This window comes from Phaseolus vulgaris, chromosome 11, assembly GCF_000499845.2.
Source record: "Phaseolus vulgaris cultivar G19833 chromosome 11, P. vulgaris v2.0, whole genome shotgun sequence".
In the NCBI taxonomy this organism is placed as follows: domain Eukaryota; kingdom Viridiplantae; phylum Streptophyta; class Magnoliopsida; order Fabales; family Fabaceae; genus Phaseolus; species Phaseolus vulgaris.
Genome location: NC_023749.2, coordinates 32,218,910 through 32,235,063, shown reverse-complemented (window position 1 = coordinate 32,235,063; position 16,154 = coordinate 32,218,910). Strand labels below are relative to the sequence as shown.

The following is a 16,154-nucleotide window of genomic DNA, read 5'->3' as shown; positions in this document are numbered from 1 at the left end:
GGTTTGGGTTTTATCCCACAAAGCAAGAACAATTGTTGTTTAAAACCTTTTTCAACCATTACAAAAAATCAGCCGATTAAAAGGTCGAAACAACCGATTGTTTCTACTGCATGAGAAAGGGTCACTCTGTCAGGTTTTGTAAAATTTGATAGATTTTTGTTCCTAAAGTGGGTTCCCAAGAATCCCAAGGTTCCTTACAATCAGATTAACATCCTTGGACCCAAATTTGTTAGGGGACCAGATTTTGCCACCTGATTTTGAATTTTGCAAGATTCCTTGGTGAAAAAACAACATCTATGGTACTTGGACAGTGGCTGCTCCAAACACATGATTGGAGATGCATCAAAGTTTGTTACCATCACTCTTAAACAGGAAGGACATGTGACCTATGGAGACAACAACAAAGGAAAGATCCTTGGCAAAGGTACCATAGGTAATGAAAATAGCTTTCTAATTCATGATGTTCTCTATGTAGAAGGGCTCAAATAACCTTCTCAGCATAAGCCAACTCTATGACAGAGGCTACCAAGTCACATTCATAAACACATATGAAATTCGTCTACCTAACTCGAAGGAAGTTCTAATTGTTGGTAAGAGATCAAACAATGTCTATCTACTTGATATCTCTAACTCTACATCTATTGGTTGTCTCTTAACAAAGCATGAGGAATCATAGCTTTGACACAAAAGGTTTGCTCATATACATATGAATCACTTGAATAAATTGATTTCAAATGATCTTATTATTGGCTTACCCAATCTCAAGTTTGAGAAGGAACATGTGTGTGAGGCTTGCCTAAAAGGGAAACAAACAAGACAATTTTTAAACTGAAAAACTTTGTTTCCACTTCAAAACCTCTTGAGCTACTACACATGGATCTTTTTGGTCCTTCAAGAACAATGAGCCTTGGAGGTAATTTGTATGCTCTTGTAATAGTAGATGATTTTTCCAGGTATACGTGGACCTTATTCTTGCATTCAAAAGGGGAGACTTACTCTGAATTCAAGAAGCTAGAAAAAAAGACTACAAAACACTTGTTGCAACAACATTGGTGCAATTAGGAGTGATCATGGTGGAGAATTTCAGAATGAGAAATTCAGCAACTTTTGTAACAAACTAGGCATCTTCCACAACTTCTCTGCACCAAGGACACCTCAACAAAATGGAGTGGTGGAGAGGAAGAACAGATCACTTGAAGAACTAGCAAGAACCATTCTGAATGAATCATCCTTGCCGAAGTGATTTTGGGTTGATGCGGTAAGTACAACTGTTATGTAATGAATCTTGTTCTTATCAGGCCAATCCTAAAAAAGACTCCATACGAGCTGCTAAATGGAAGGAAGCCTCACATAGGACACCTAATGATATTTGGATGCAAATGCTTCATCCTAAACAATGGCAAAGAGAATCTGGGTAAGTTTAATGCAAAAGCTGACAAAGGTATTTTCCTTGGTTATTCCCTATCTAGCCATGCATATAGAGTTTACAATAAGAAACTTATGACTGTAGAAGAATCAATGCATGTTGTTTTTTATGAAACTAACAATTCTGAGCAAGGTCAAACAAAGATCAGTACAGAAGAAGATGAACAAAATATCTTCTTGGACAATCTAGAAAACTGTACAGAAAATCAACTAGTTGATTCTACGAAACAACCGATTGAAAATCTGCAACAGTGTGATCTTCCAAAAGAGTGGAGGATCCCCAGAGATCTCTCTATTGAAAACATCATTGGGTAGATCAACAAGGCTGTCTCTACAAGAATGAATGTAGCAAACTTCTGCAATCATACAACATTTGTCTCCAAGATTGAACCAAAGACAATCAATGATGCACTCAAAGATTAGCACTGGACTGTTGCTATGCATGAGGAGCTCAACCAATTTGTGAGAAATGATGTATGGGTCCTGGTTCCTAGAACATATCAAATGAACATCATTGAAACAAAATGGGTTTTCAAAACAAATCAGATGATTCATGGGTCATCACAAGGAACAAGGCAAGGTTTGTTGCTACCAAGAAGAAGGGATTGATTATTATGAGACTTTCGCACCAGTAGCAAGGTTAGAAGTTGTGAGACTCTTACTGGCCTTTGCATGCATGAAAGGATTCAAGTTATTTCACATGGATGTGAAGAGTGTTTTCCTAAATGGAATCGTGAATGAAGAAATCTTTGTATCACAACCACCTGGATTTGAAGATCACCTACATCCTAATCATGTATTCAAGAAAGCATTGTATGGTCTTAAGCAAGCTCCAAGACAGTGGTATGAGAGGTTAAGTAGTTTTCTTCTATCTCATCAATATGAAAGAGGGAAGGTTGACAAAACCCCTTTCATTAAAAAATATGATTCTGCTGTAATCTTAGTTCAAATATATGTAGATGACATTATATTTGGCTTTTCTAATGATCAATTGTGTGAAGATTTTGTAAAAGCTATGCATGGAGAATTTGAGATGTCAATGATGGGGGAGTTCTCCTTCTTTCTTGGGCTGCAGATCAAGCAAACCAAAGAAGACATCTTCTTGTGTCAATCCAAGTACTGTAATGATATTCTAAAAAAGTTTGTGATGGAGAGTTGTAAAGCTACAACAACACCTATGTCAACAAATTATTACTTAAGTCCTGAGGAAGCTGGAACAACAGTGGATCAAACTAAATACAGGGGGTTGATAGGTTCCTTACTATATCTCACTGCAAGTAGACCTGATATTATGTTTGTTGTTTGCCTTTGTGCAAGGTTCCAATCCTGTCCAAAGGAATCTCATCTTAAAGTTGCCAAGAGAATCCTTAAATATCTTAAAGGAACAACATTTGTGGGTTTATGGTATCCTTCGTACTCTCCTATTCATTTAGTAGGATACTCTAATTCTGATTTTGCAGGATGTAAATTGGATAGAAAGAGTACAAGTGGAACATGCCATCTACTTGGGTCAAGTCTTATCTCATGGCACAACAAAAAGCAAGCTTGTGTAGCCTTGTCAATTGCTGAACTGGAGAATATAGTTGTAGGGAGCTGCTGTGCACAGATCTTATGGATCAAACAACAGTTGGAGGACTTTGGTTTGAAAGTCAGCAAGGTCCCTTTGTTGTGTGACAACACAAGTGCAATAAATCTCACACAAAAAATCAGGTTAAGCACTCAAGAACCAAACACATTGAGATTCGTCATCACTTTATTCGTGATCATGTAAGTAATGGAGACTGTGAGATTCAATTTGTTGCCACTGAAAGCCAGCTTGCAGACATCTTCACAAAACCTTTATCCAAAAACAGGTTTTACTCTCTAAGAAATGAGTTGGGAATAATTGATTTACAAGCTTTATCTTAAGTCTATGTTGTATCTTTTATTCCTTTTTTTCTATCTATTTGTGGAGACAAATAGAGGGAGAAGTGTTTGGGATGTAGTGTTCTAATATCTGCATCTAATTCTGTTTTTGAACATTGTTATAACTGGTTTTTGATTTAAAATGAAACTCTGATACAAATTTTAACCGGTTATTCTTGCAAAATAACTTATTATTTTTCTATGCTGCACCTATGCATGTTTGACTAGTTTCTCACATTGATTTGGTTGATGTTCCTCTTTGGAAATCACCTAGTGGAAACTAGTTTATGGTGCCTGATTAACTGGAATAGATTATCCTGAATTTCTATGTTTGCTTGTGAATGCAGGTTATACAAGATTCTAAACAAGAACATTCCAAAAAGCATCCCAAGGATTTGTCTCCATCAAATAGGGGGAGATTGTAAAACATGAGAGCTTTGATGTTTCAAATTTATGATGAAGGTTGAAGTTGTGCTGCTTTTGGTTTGAGCTTAGTCTAGGTTATTTAGAATTCTTGTAAAGATCATTCCTAGTCCCTTGCACAAGCTAGCTCAATCTATTTTAAAAGAGAAAAGTGTTTTTCTAAGCAAAGAGAAAAACAACCAGTGGAAACCACGAAATAATCGGTTGTTTGTCACTTAGCTTGTTTGAAGGTTTTAAAATTGTTTTTGACTTGGTTAAATAACTGTCTAACCAATTCAACCGGTTAAAACGACTTTTCAACCGGTTGATTGTCACATTTCATAACAGCTTTTCAAAAACCTATTGGATCTGTTTTTAGTTGGATCAAAACTGTTTTGGCTCATGATTGACTGTCTAGAACGGCTAGTTTTAAGAGCTATAAGTATGGCTTCTCTTTTGATTTCAAAAACAACAAGTTAATATATGCACATAGGTGGGCCCCTCCACACTCACTTCACACAAACACGATGGTCATGCACCACCTTTCCTAGAGAATGCACTTTTCTCTTTGAGTCAAATTAGGAGAATGTAATCTTTGTGCAGAAACTGTCACATGTCACCATATTTTCCTTCATGGGTCACCATTTATTCTCTATTAGGTCTTAACCACGTCTGACATGTCCCAAATCCATATGTGATTGCACTTCTTCACTTCACACGGACATGATGCTCATGCATCGCCCTTCCCAGAGAATGCACTTTTTTGTGGGTCAAATTAGGAAAATGTACTTCGTGTGCAGAAACTTTGTCACGGGTCACCAGTTATTCCCTGCCACTTGACCGCAATTTTATTATGTTTGCTATTTTAAAATTGTATAGATGATCAACTTTTTAGAAACATTGAGTACAACTTTTTGATCGAATGTTGCTTATGCATAGTAACATGAACTTTTGTCTTCCTCACTTAGATCCTAGTTGTATATCTTTCATCTAAAGACTTGGTAAAAAAGTCGCCAAATTTTGTACTTTAACTTAATATTCTTCACTTTACAAATAAGTGCAGCAAAATGGGGAAATGTAAATATTTATAACTTTATTTTGACTGAGTCCAAAGAACTAAGAATGAAGCAACTTTCACCAGGGACAACCATTAAATTTACCTTCCAAAGTATGTGGCATTTGCTAATGGACCTTTTGGCTTTCAATACCAATAAAAGCATTTATGAAAAAGCTTGTCATCATAATCATAAATCATGGAAAGTAATATTAAGTGTAATTAGAAGCTTTGCTGCATCATATGGTAGAACAATATTGGTCTTCAATTCTTGCATTAAAAAATTGGAACATTATTCAACTCAATGGAAGTTTATGTAAGTCATTATGTTTCTACATTTATAAATGCTCCTAGGACCCTTACTAGGTCTTTTAATATGTACTTCATACATCATTTAGAAAAATTCATTCAACAACTGCACACACATTTGATTACAAATCACATGTAACAAATTCTTCAGATCCACTAAGACGTCTAACGAATAAGTAAACAATTGCACGACATGAAACTTCAGATCCAGCGCACTCTGAACCGCCATCATTCTGAACTACCACAAAAGTTGAAGTCTATCAACACACTTTCTCGTTTTGCATTATGTGCATCTGGGACCCAATTTCAAACCATTTCCTGATGGAATGCTTGAAGTTTGTCCTGAAAAAATTGTGAAAATCAATTTTCAGTGAACAATAAAACTTAGAACTTTTAGTCTAATAGTGAATGGAACAAATACGTACGGTGTTGTATTTAGGCATCGTCTTCCCCTCATAGTCAACCATACCATTTCACACCTCAATATATTTCAAAACCAAAACTCCACAATCCCTACATAAATGAAAGCCCATCAAAATAAATTACATATTCATATAGACGAACACTCACTTCCAATTTCCATAAAAAGTTTCCATGGGTCTGGGCAGGAAGTGTAATGTGGATCACCACAAATTCCTACTAGAGTCACCACATACTATCACTTTATAAGTTGAGTGATTTTTTGTGCTCAGTTCACACTGTCCTACTCTCATGACTTCTAAGGAACTCATTTAACTCACTTTCTCCCCACCTCATGCCCCATGCCCCTCCCCAACTAAGACGAACACTCACTTCCTTCATAAAAAGTTTCTCTGGGTTTGTGCAGGAAGTGTAATGTGGGTCACCACATATTCCTACTAGAGTCGCCATTGTCACCCTCTAAAAACCTTATTTAACTCACTTTCTCCCTAAATCAGCCCCCGCCCCAACTAGAATAGCTTCAAAAAATGTCTTTTTTGGAGAAAAAAATTACTAAAAAAGCATACATACTTACACAAACTAAGTAAACACAAATATATACTTTTAACAATATATTACACAAAAAAACAATTCATGCTGCATAAAATAACCAAATAGTAAACTCAAACAACTATGACCACATCAGATTCAAACATAGACTTTGGCTCATACAAGGGTCAGCACCTGACAAATAACACGGATCACCTAATACAAAACACACAACATGAATGTTTCACTTAATAAACAAATGAATAGAAAATGTATTACCTTTGGTCACCAAACTCTAAACCCACGCTAAAAGAGAAGTTGGACGAGAAACCTTGAGAAGAAGGTGGAAGACAACGAAGAACGTCACTTGCAGCAAGAACATCAAGGAGAACGTCAAGGAGAATGAAGGATGCGCACAACACTTGCAGCAGTGAAGGACAATACGCACGACACTTGCACGAGAATGAAGGAACGTAAACAAGAATGAAGGACAATGCCTACGAAAATGGAGGAGAAAAAGGCGCCCCAATGTCTTAAACCCTAATTTTTTCCTTCTGACCCTTAAAGAAAATTTATAATATATTAAATACAGGCCCTACAACTCCAATAAAATAAATTAACTTTGTCACGTAGACTGTTGTATGCTAGAGCAACTGCGGTACCCATTTTTCAACCATCATTTTTCTTTTAAAAACGCTACTGAAAAAGAGTAATGATATTTTGACACCCATGCTCCATCTTAATATTAATATTTATAATAAAAAATTAAAGAAAAAAAAAACCTCCTTAATAAAAATACAAGCATGCAAAATGTTTCAAAATGTTTCAAAATTATAAATTTTTATTAGAGTATAGGGTGGAACACTGAAAAAGTAGCATCTCAAAAAGTGACCGTGTTAGTTGTGCAAACAGTAAATAACACCACTTCACAACCCTTTATAATAATATTATAATATTTAAAATTAAAATTAAAATGAAAATAATTAAAACATTAATTTAGTTACATGTTAAGAATGTGTTTTCACTGTATACAATACCCTAAAAAACTTGTTTATTAAATACAACTATTGTAAGTCAAATAATTTTTTTCTTTTCATCATTTTAATTAATATTGACATTGATAAATTACTATATAGATATTCATCCCTACAATTTATTTCATTTTAGTACTGCCACATTTTTATTTCAACCAGTAATTCAACTAATCACAACAAAAATGTACTTTCAATACTCTATTATTAAAATAAACTAATACATAAACAAAAACATAAATTACTAAAACTAAATAAAAAAAACCATATTGTATTTTTTTTTTGGGACAAGACAGCAATAATCATAAATAATTACAATTTGTAAGTAAATTTCATGAATAAATGTATAACTTAATTAACCCTAATTAGATCAAAAACTGTTTTTGATCATATAAAAAAATTACAAAATCAATCAATCAAAGAATCTAATTCAAATTAATATCTTTATTACTGATTTTTCCTGATTCAAACCTGTTCAACCAATTCTCGGTGTTTGTGAAATTATAGTTTGTTCAATCAAAGCATACTTGACACCTGACCAACCAACCATTGATCAATTGAACTGGTCACAATCCTCCTCTTTCATCGTGATGAACCAACGCATGCATATATATATATATATATATATATATATATATATATATACACACACACACATACACACACCAACATATATTGCTAATAACAGGAATCACGTCACCCTCAAATAAGGTCACACGTGACAAACAAAATCTTTGTAAAAAGGAAGAGACAACATACCAGAGTATTAAACAGAGATGAAATTTCTTGTTTTGAATCAAGATATTGTCATTAGCATATTATAAACGACATCATGAATATGATCACATAAAAAACAAGCCATACTACTACAGGGGCCCCTCATCAATTCAGGTGAGCCCCTCTACATATGAAGAAGACATGGTTGCTATCATTTTATACTCCTAGCTTTCTGAAATCTGACCAAAACAATATACAGATGCAGGGATAAGTATGCTTTAACTAGAATGAAATACTAGACAGAATCACCAACTTTCATGCTTGCCCAGCAGCCAGCACTTGTATACATCTTCACAAGGGGGGGAAAACTGCAGATTAGGCTGGAACCCCCAGTTATATATAGGCCACAATCAGCCCCTCTGTTGATTCACATTGATTGCTACTCATCGTTTCATTATCCCTTTACATCTATGTACCGGCAGAATGAGGGGAGCTGAGACCAGTCTGCCGTCTAATATGCTCTGGGATGAGCCTATTGACCAGTTCAGGTGATACTCCAGCTAACTGTCGTTATGTTTTCATCACATATTCATTAAGAGATTTTTGGGGGTTAGATACTGTTCACAAATTAGATGTATGAGAAATTGTTAATTGGACTGTTTGGACCATGAAGAACAATGGCAAAGCAAGTAGTCATAGTACAGAATGCTACAGCCTATACATGCCATGCCACATTTAATATAAAAGCATAAATTATACACGTACTTCCTGTTTAAAGTTGAAAAGCGGGGGCAATGGACGGCCATTAGGTAGGCGAGCATTTGGCTCGCGAAGCTCGTCGAAGAAAGAATGTGCACATGCTTCCAGCTGAAATAACAAAAGCTATTAGTGAAAATTATGCCAATTGAGTTTGCTACATCCACAACATACCACAAGGATTATAGCTCTAATATCATGGGAGGAGTGAAGGGAGGCATCATGGTTATTCAACTCACCGCAGTGCATCGGAGACTAGGTGAATATTGGAGAAGCCTTGATGCAAGGTCAATTGCTTCCGGAGGCATTCGCTTATGGAAAACCTGAAACATAAATCATCAAAATAGTTGAGTCAATAACTAGCAAAAGACTAATAGTCAACAACCAAGCTTTGTCTTACTAGGTGAGGTAGGTTAAATCATTAAGCTCATCAGTTACAAAACATAGAAAATGGAAAGCACCCTTCAAACACCTAGTTGCTGTAACGTGTAAAGCATGATATTCACTTTAACTTGGACAACTATTTTTCAATTTTTTAATCTGCATTTAAAGTCTAACAGAAATTGTTGAATATCAAAAGGAGGACAGATGAGAAATGACTTTACCTTGTGCCAAGGATGAGCTTTAATCTGAGGGAATCTAAAATCTGTATATTCTGGGTTCATGCAACGAATTTCCTCTCGTGTTGGGGTACCAAGAACCTACAAGAAAACACCTAAATAATGACCTCTGTAAATATGTTGCAATCCCCAGAGAAAACGATGTAGAAGAGAAATCACCTTAATAATTTCCACAAGTTGATCCACCTGATTTTCTCCAGGAAATAGTGGCTATATAAACATTCAAAACTATGGGAAGTCAATATAACATATCTCGGTAAAAAGCAAAATAATTTACGTATGAGCAACATTAATGCATAGATAGCCAGAATTTTTAACCTGTCCTAGAAGAAGTTCAGCAAGAACACAACCAGCTGACCAGATATCAATAGAAGCTGTGTATTCTGTGGCACCAAATATTAGTTCTGGAGCCCGATAGTAACGTGAACATATGTATGAAATGTTTGATTCACCCTTGACCTGGTATAATTTTTTTGTGGAAGAATAATATCATAATAATATCCTAGCAAGTTGTGAACATGAGAAGCTTCATGAAATTGATAATTGAAAAAGAAAATCACATGTTAAATCAACCAGTTCCATTTCTTTTTCATATAATAGGAAACAACTGGGTCAGAGTCAAGATTCTTCGCATCATTATCATTTTAATTGCTATTTGCTGATAAAAAACCATCACATAAGCAGGTTGCTAAATCAAAATTGCATTTAAGGAAAGATCTTATTATAGCTTTTCATAGCTATGTCCACTGGTAAGTACGTGATTTTAGTAGTCCTCCATTATCATGGTTGCATATGCGCATGAAGCAATAATATGTACAAGAACAACGAAGATCAACATACCAGAACTTTGGCGCTCCCAAAATCACAAAGCTTAACTTGGTGAGTAAGTGGGTGAACCTGTAGTCATATATACAAAAAGGTTTAGAATAAATGAATACAACTCAGAGGAAAGACATTGATAGAAGAACTTACCAAAAGATTTTGAGGCTTCACGTCCCTATGGCAAACTCCCAGTGTGGTATGGATATATGCTAATCCCCTAAAGATCTAAACATCAAATTCAAACCCAATCGTTACAATGTATTAAATCAACACAAGAACCAAATTGCAAAGACAGAAAAGAGGAATTCATACTTGATATGTGTACAGTTTTGCAAAGATGAGAGGCATCCTCTGGTTCATAGTATTGTAGTGCTTTATAACTCGGTACATTGTCTCAGGTACATATTCCATTACTAAGTTTAGAAAAAGTTCATCTCTGCTTGTTGTGGAGAAGAAACAGTGCTTCAGGGAAATTACATTTGGATGATCCATTAAGCGCATTAACTGCAATTCACGATTTTTGTATTGCCTGTCTTGCAAGACCTTTTTAATAGCCACTGGCTCTCCAGTCTCCAAGCACTTTGCCTGTGTTTTAGGTAAAAAAGGAACACCATCCAGCGATGGAAAACAATGAGAGACTTGACAGCAGAAAAAGAATAGTTGTCAACTTGGTGATTGTTCATCCATACCTGGAAAACAACTCCAAACGATCCAGTGCCAACAACACGTTCTGCCATGTAACTGATGGTCTGCAAGGTGTATGAGAGAAGGAATCATACAAATAAGTTGTGCAGAATAAACAAATTATGAAACTATAATATCACCAATTTTAAGCATAAAGTTACAGAACCATCATAATTAAATTCTTCAAAATTATACATCTTGTAAGGCCTAACTTATACTTGGTAAATAAAAAATTATGGTGAGGTAGGCACTAGGGAAATAAGCCAAACTCTGATTGACGACCAGTATTATATTTTTGAAAGGCCTCAAATATAATGGGAAATTTATTATTTCGATTCCCATCCACCAAGTGTCATTCCATTCTATCCCCAAAAAGATAAGTGAATAATTATCTAAACGGTAGTAACTTTATACAACAGCATATAAAATTTAAGACGGTATGAAGCAAAAATTTTACATGAAAATCGTATGTTAAGAAGGAAAGGGGCTAGAACACATTCATACTTGTTTAGGTTCCCCATTTTTGCCTCCAATAGTGGTGGAGATTATGTGGCCTGTGACCGCATCATTCCCCTCAATGACAGTGGCTGACATATCCTGCAACTCATTAGCAACAAATAGACATTTAATGTAGTAATGCAAATTTCCCAATACACAAGTTGAATGTCACATTGTTATTGATACATTATCAATCATAACATGTTTAAAACTATCATCAATAATTTGGTTTCGGAACATCATGTGCCTATCAAGTATCATATCATATCCATGCCCTGGCAGACACACTAATGCATATATGCAGTGGAGTTAATTTGAGAAGACGAAAACACAAGAAAGGAAACTATTGGTTAAAACAAATGTTATACGAGAGGAAAATTGCACAGCAATGAAACATAAAGCACCAGAGGGTTACCAGAAGAAATCAGCCAAAGATCAGAATGTGAGTTTGAAGAAAGGCAAAGTGTAAAGAGCTCACAGAGCACATACATCACCTAAAGCTAAAACAGGTTACAGCAGCTCACAAGAAAGCATAAAGAAAGCCTCTAATATAACTTAAGACACATACAAAAAGAATCTAAGGACACTAATTCCCTGAAGCAAAGCAAACTAACCGTTTGAACTTTTGAACAACAATCCACCACAAGGGAAGGAAAGACGTCACTCACACAAAAAAGATCTAAACAAAAACTATACCGCAATAATAGCCTAGATAATAAATAATACAGAACTAACATAGCCAAAGACAATTCACAGTAGATTAGAGAAAAGCCAGATAAAAATGACAAAACAAAATAGACTAACAGATAACTGTTACCAGTGGGAAATTTCGTAATGCTAAATAAGAATGTTTGCTCAAGTAAGCTAAGTACACCTAATCAGAATCTCTTTCCTTGAATAAACGAAAACAAAAAACTGAAACACGGGATTCCACATTTTTACTTCTTTAGATTCCTTTGCTTTTTTCCAAACACGAAAATCAGAAAAAAAAATATCTTCCTAACTTCAATGTTCTTCAGCGTTGAGATCCCCCCACAAAAGCAAAAACCAAAAACACACTCCAAAATAGTATAACCTAATTTCCTTTCCTATTTTTTCGAATTCGTCAACAACAATAAACACCACTTCCGAGAGAACAATAAAACCACTCCAATCAACGGGGTCGCCGGAGATTTCCCCGGCGAGCAAGTAAAACCGGCAGATCGCTCAAAATTTCGGCGACGCCAAAGCTTCTGAGGCGAATCGACGTCGATCGAAGCTCCACCACTCGGAAACCAGTCAAAAGCTTAACAGAGCGAGAGAGAACGATTTGCGATGAGTGCAATGAGCGGAAGTACCTTATCGGTCTCCATATCGGAGCTCCGGCGTGGCACTTCGGGTTGCGGGTGAGACTGCTGCGTTTGTGAGGGCTGCAAAGGCAACGCCGGCGGCGGCGGTTGGTGGTGGTGCCCCATGGGCAAGGAGGCCATATGATGTGACAAACAGTCTTGTTCGTTTCTCTCTCCTCACTTTCTCTCTCTACACCCTTTTTTCGTTTCGCTTTTCTCTCTCTCTTGGCCTGTCTATTTTGTTGTAGGAGAGAGAAAGAGAGGAAGCTGACGCGAGTTTCGGGAGAGTGGAAACACGCGTGAATGAGAGGCGTGGTTGTTGTGAGTGAGGTACAGGGGAAGCGATGTTACGTTCTTGCATGCAGCTCTGTACTATACTGCCTCTCATCACTATCATATCATATCATAGATACCACCGAATGAGACTTAATTTTATTCTTAATTTATGATTAATTAACATCTTTTTTTTCCTAAATAATATATTTAAAAACAATAATTCTCCAACCTCTCATTTATTTCTCCCATGTCACAAACTCCACTGCAATTCCGTCAACTATGGGGGTTTACTTTTTTGTGTTTAAAAGAGAGGGGAGAAAAAAATGAAAAACTAGTAAAAATTTAAAAATACAATAAAATTGATATTAGGGAAAAATAAATTGAAATAATTAATTTAAAATGTTTGAGAATAAATTTTAATTTGTTTGAGAGAGGGAGAAAATAAAAGATTATTTAATGGTCAATAAAATTTGGTTTTGGAATATTGGTTTTGTAAAATAATTTGAAAATAAATTTGTTGTTATTATAATGGTTAGTGTACTTGTATAGGATAGTAGTATCCGTTACTAGCTTGAATAATTGTTTCTTTTCTATTGGTTATTCTTTCTCCTCATTCCTTCTGGTATTCGCTTTTCGCAACTCGGTCGTTCTGTGTTCTCTTTCTCGCTTCTTGGTACTCGATCATGTAAGTGTTTTGTATAAGAGTGAATGATATATTGATAAAAACATATATTTCTCTTGTGTGTTTATTTGTAGTGTTAATAGTGGGTTATTTCATTTATGGGTGGTATCTGATACGTATCTTTAATAAAACAATATTACCTGATTCATTGCATGGTTACCAGATTTATAGGATATTACTTAATTTATTGTGTATCTCTTTATTTTCTATTTGATATAACCAATTCATTTGGTTGGTTGTGTTAGAATTGTAGGCCTAAAATAAGAGGGGGTGAATTGTTTTTAAACGTTTTTCGCAAACTTTGAGGGTATGGAGAAAACCAATGAAGAATCAAAGCCAAAGGAATGAAAATGCTCAAGTTACAAAATTGTTTTAGTTGATTTCCATAAAATCAACTGGTTGTTTATGCGATTCAACCAGTTGTTTTTATTAGTAGTTTATAAAAACAACTTAAAACAAATATAATTGAGATTAGGGAAAGAAAGAATCACACAAACAAATTTATATTGGTTCCTTTTTACACCAAGAGCTACATCCAGTCCCTAGAAACCATTGGGTATTCCACTATGTAATCAATCACATATTACAACCACACACACACACCAAAGAAGTGATCTTGAACCCCTCAAGAACACACTTCCTTTGGCAATACAACACACCACAGATCAAAACAACATCTGACTCTGTGAAACACATTTCTTTACAAAAATACAGATCAAGAGAGAATAAGAAAATATCACACCTAATACAGATTGAATTACAAAAGATTATACAGCAGTCATATTCCACTCTTAGACAAGTTCAATCAAAGCTTGATGTAAATCTAGGAGAAAACTGATTTCAAAAGATTATTCTCAAATCATTACTACCAGGAGCGTAAAACAAACTATTTAAACTCCAAAAGGCAGTTAAAAACATTTAATGAAGGAATCAAATCAGTTTTGAATCAATTAAAACAGATTTACCAAACTTAACAGATCTGTTAAGAATTTTCAAAAAACAATCGGTTGAATTGTCGAAACAACCGATTGAATTGGCTTAACAGCAAGTCAACCAATTTCAAGCTTTGTCAAAACCTGTTTCAAAAACCACTAAGTGTCAAACAACCGACTGAAACAATAAAACAACTAGTTAATTTCCATTTCTTTGCAAAACACTCTTTTTCAAAAGGATTTTATTTAAACCAACTTTGAATCCTAACTAAGAGTGGATTTACAAATTCAAACTACTCAGAACTCACACACACAAGTTACATCCAGTCTTCAAGCAATCCATAGAGATTTGGAGACATCAAAGCTCTTATTCAACATATTCCCTAGGTATGGAAAGGCCACGGGTTATAAATTGACCGCAACTCCTCGGATGGTGCATGATCCAATCAGCATGCTTCTGACACTGCTCGCATCATTGTGCATTCACGCAATCCTCCTTCATAGTCGGCCAATAATACCTAGTTCGGATGACCTTCAACGAGAGAGCTTTTCCTCCGACATGGCTTCCACAAATGCCTTCGTGAAGCTCCTCCATGATACGGGTATACTGATCTCCACTTACGCAAGTGAGGATTGGGTGGGTATAACCATGATGGAATAACTTTCCATCTATCAGAGTATACTTCCCTGCATTCCTCTTAACCGCCTTAGCCTCTATAGGTTCTGCAGGAAGCAAACCATCAGCTAAGTAACGCTGGTAAGGGGTTATCCAAGTCTCTGTGGTGTCAACCTACAAAACCTCAAGAGACCCATCTCCCAACAACCCATAAGTGGTTATCCTGGGGACTTTCAGGGTCTCCTGGGTCATCAACCGATGCCTTCTCCCCTTTTTTGAGCTTACCCCCAAGATCTCCACGGGGCTGACCTCGGCTGGTTCCTCTTCTGCAGTCCTAGGCAACTTTAAGGTCTCCTGAATAACTGACCTCTGTCGACCTCCCTTCCTGGAGCTTGCTAGTTTGGACAACAGGTCCACTCCGGAGTTCTGCTCTCTAGGGACGTGAACGAGCTCAAACATCGAGAAAGCTACTTTCAAGAGCATGCATACCTGAGATACAAGGCTAACTGCAGATCCTTGGTCTGGTACTCCCTCGTGACTTGCCCAGTAACAAGCAACGAGTCACTCTTCACCAATAAACTTCGTGTTCCCAACTCCTTGGCTAGCAACATTCCTGTTATCAAGGCCTCACACTCAACTTGAATGTTGCTTGTTCTGAAGGCGAACCTCAAGGCTTGCTCGATTAACAACCTACTTGGCCCTTCTAAAATGACCCCAACTACACTCCCCTATTGATTGGAGGATCCATCTACCGAAAGGATCCACTGGAAGTCATTAGGATCAGGTTGAGGACCCTTTGATGAAAGCTCTACCATGAAATAAGCATACACCTGGCCCTTAATCGGACCCCGGGGTTCATACTGTATATCAAACTCGGATAGTTGAACTGCCCAACGGACCACTCGACCTGTTATGTCTGGATTTTGGAGGACCTTGCAAATGGGCAGATCAGTCCTCACAATCAAAGTGAAGCTCTGGAAATAGTGGCGGAGCTGCTGAGCTGTGAATACCACAACTAAAGCGACCTTCTCAATGGCTTGGTACCGCGTTTCTGATTCCTGCAATACCTTACTTACAAATTAGATCAGCTTTTGGACCTTATCTTGATCTTGCACAATGACCAAATTAATTGCCCGATTTGTGATCACA

General features: G+C 36.3%; 3 protein-coding genes across 4 annotated transcripts; 1 reads left to right on the top strand and 2 right to left on the bottom strand.

Moving 5' to 3' along the window:
* Window positions 1–1,978: 1,978 nt before the first annotated feature.
* Window positions 1,979–3,755, top strand: LOC137839407 (uncharacterized mitochondrial protein AtMg00810-like). The gene is made up of 2 exons (XM_068648526.1): window positions 1,979–3,082; window positions 3,678–3,755. Exons 1-2 carry the CDS (start codon window positions 1,979–1,981, stop codon window positions 3,753–3,755), a joined length of 1,182 nt encoding a protein of 393 aa, XP_068504627.1.
* Window positions 3,756–7,840: 4,085 nt separating this feature from the next.
* On the bottom strand, window positions 7,841–12,875 carry LOC137819626 (shaggy-related protein kinase eta-like). 2 transcript variants are annotated; one of them, XM_068623532.1, is made up of 12 exons: window positions 12,509–12,875; window positions 11,178–11,270; window positions 10,679–10,738; window positions 10,302–10,574; window positions 10,140–10,214; window positions 10,008–10,064; window positions 9,486–9,626; window positions 9,327–9,377; window positions 9,153–9,248; window positions 8,787–8,870; window positions 8,557–8,658; window positions 7,841–8,355 (listed from the first exon to the last, which is right to left on the bottom strand). In XM_068623532.1, exons 1-12 carry the CDS (start codon window positions 12,638–12,640, stop codon window positions 8,260–8,262), a joined length of 1,260 nt encoding a protein of 419 aa, XP_068479633.1. In that variant the 5' UTR covers window positions 12,641–12,875; the 3' UTR covers window positions 7,841–8,259. The 2 variants fall into 2 exon arrangements, with proteins under 2 accessions (XP_068479633.1, XP_068479639.1); XM_068623538.1 differs by having other exon boundaries at window positions 7,841–8,408; window positions 12,509–12,788.
* Window positions 12,876–14,861: 1,986 nt separating this feature from the next.
* LOC137839401 (uncharacterized) lies at window positions 14,862–15,616 on the bottom strand. Its single transcript, XM_068648519.1, has 3 exons — window positions 15,495–15,616; window positions 15,291–15,438; window positions 14,862–15,179 (listed from the first exon to the last, which is right to left on the bottom strand). The coding sequence occupies exons 1-3, from the start codon at window positions 15,614–15,616 to the stop codon at window positions 14,862–14,864; spliced, it is 588 nt and encodes a 195-aa protein (XP_068504620.1).
* Window positions 15,617–16,154: the final 538 nt, after the last annotated feature.

What these genes read in the sequence shown, in the direction of transcription:
- LOC137839401 (XM_068648519.1), bottom strand. Translation starts at nt 15,616, where the DNA reads ATGTTGCTAGCCAAGGAGTTGGGAACACGAAGTTTATTGGTGAAGAGT. An exon ending in CAGTTAGCCTTGTATCTCAG is followed by an intron (nt 15,439 to 15,494) that starts GTATGCATGCTC and finishes TCACGTCCCTAG; the next exon opens with AGAGCAGAACTCCGGAGTGG. An exon ending in GCCCCGTGGAGATCTTGGGG is followed by an intron (nt 15,180 to 15,290) that starts GTAAGCTCAAAA and finishes GAGGTTTTGTAG; the next exon opens with GTTGACACCACAGAGACTTG.
- LOC137819626 (XM_068623532.1), bottom strand. Translation starts at nt 12,640, where the DNA reads ATGGCCTCCTTGCCCATGGGGCACCACCACCAACCGCCGCCGCCGGCG. An exon ending in CTGAACTTCTTCTAGGACAG is followed by an intron (nt 9,378 to 9,485) that starts GTTAAAAATTCT and finishes ATGTTTATATAG; the next exon opens with CCACTATTTCCTGGAGAAAA. An exon ending in AACTTGTGGAAATTATTAAG is followed by an intron (nt 9,249 to 9,326) that starts GTGATTTCTCTT and finishes GTTTTCTTGTAG; the next exon opens with GTTCTTGGTACCCCAACACG.
- LOC137839407 (XM_068648526.1), top strand. Translation starts at nt 1,979, where the DNA reads ATGGGTCATCACAAGGAACAAGGCAAGGTTTGTTGCTACCAAGAAGAA. An exon ending in TTGGTTTGAAAGTCAGCAAG is followed by an intron (nt 3,083 to 3,677) that starts GTCCCTTTGTTG and finishes TTGTGAATGCAG; the next exon opens with GTTATACAAGATTCTAAACA.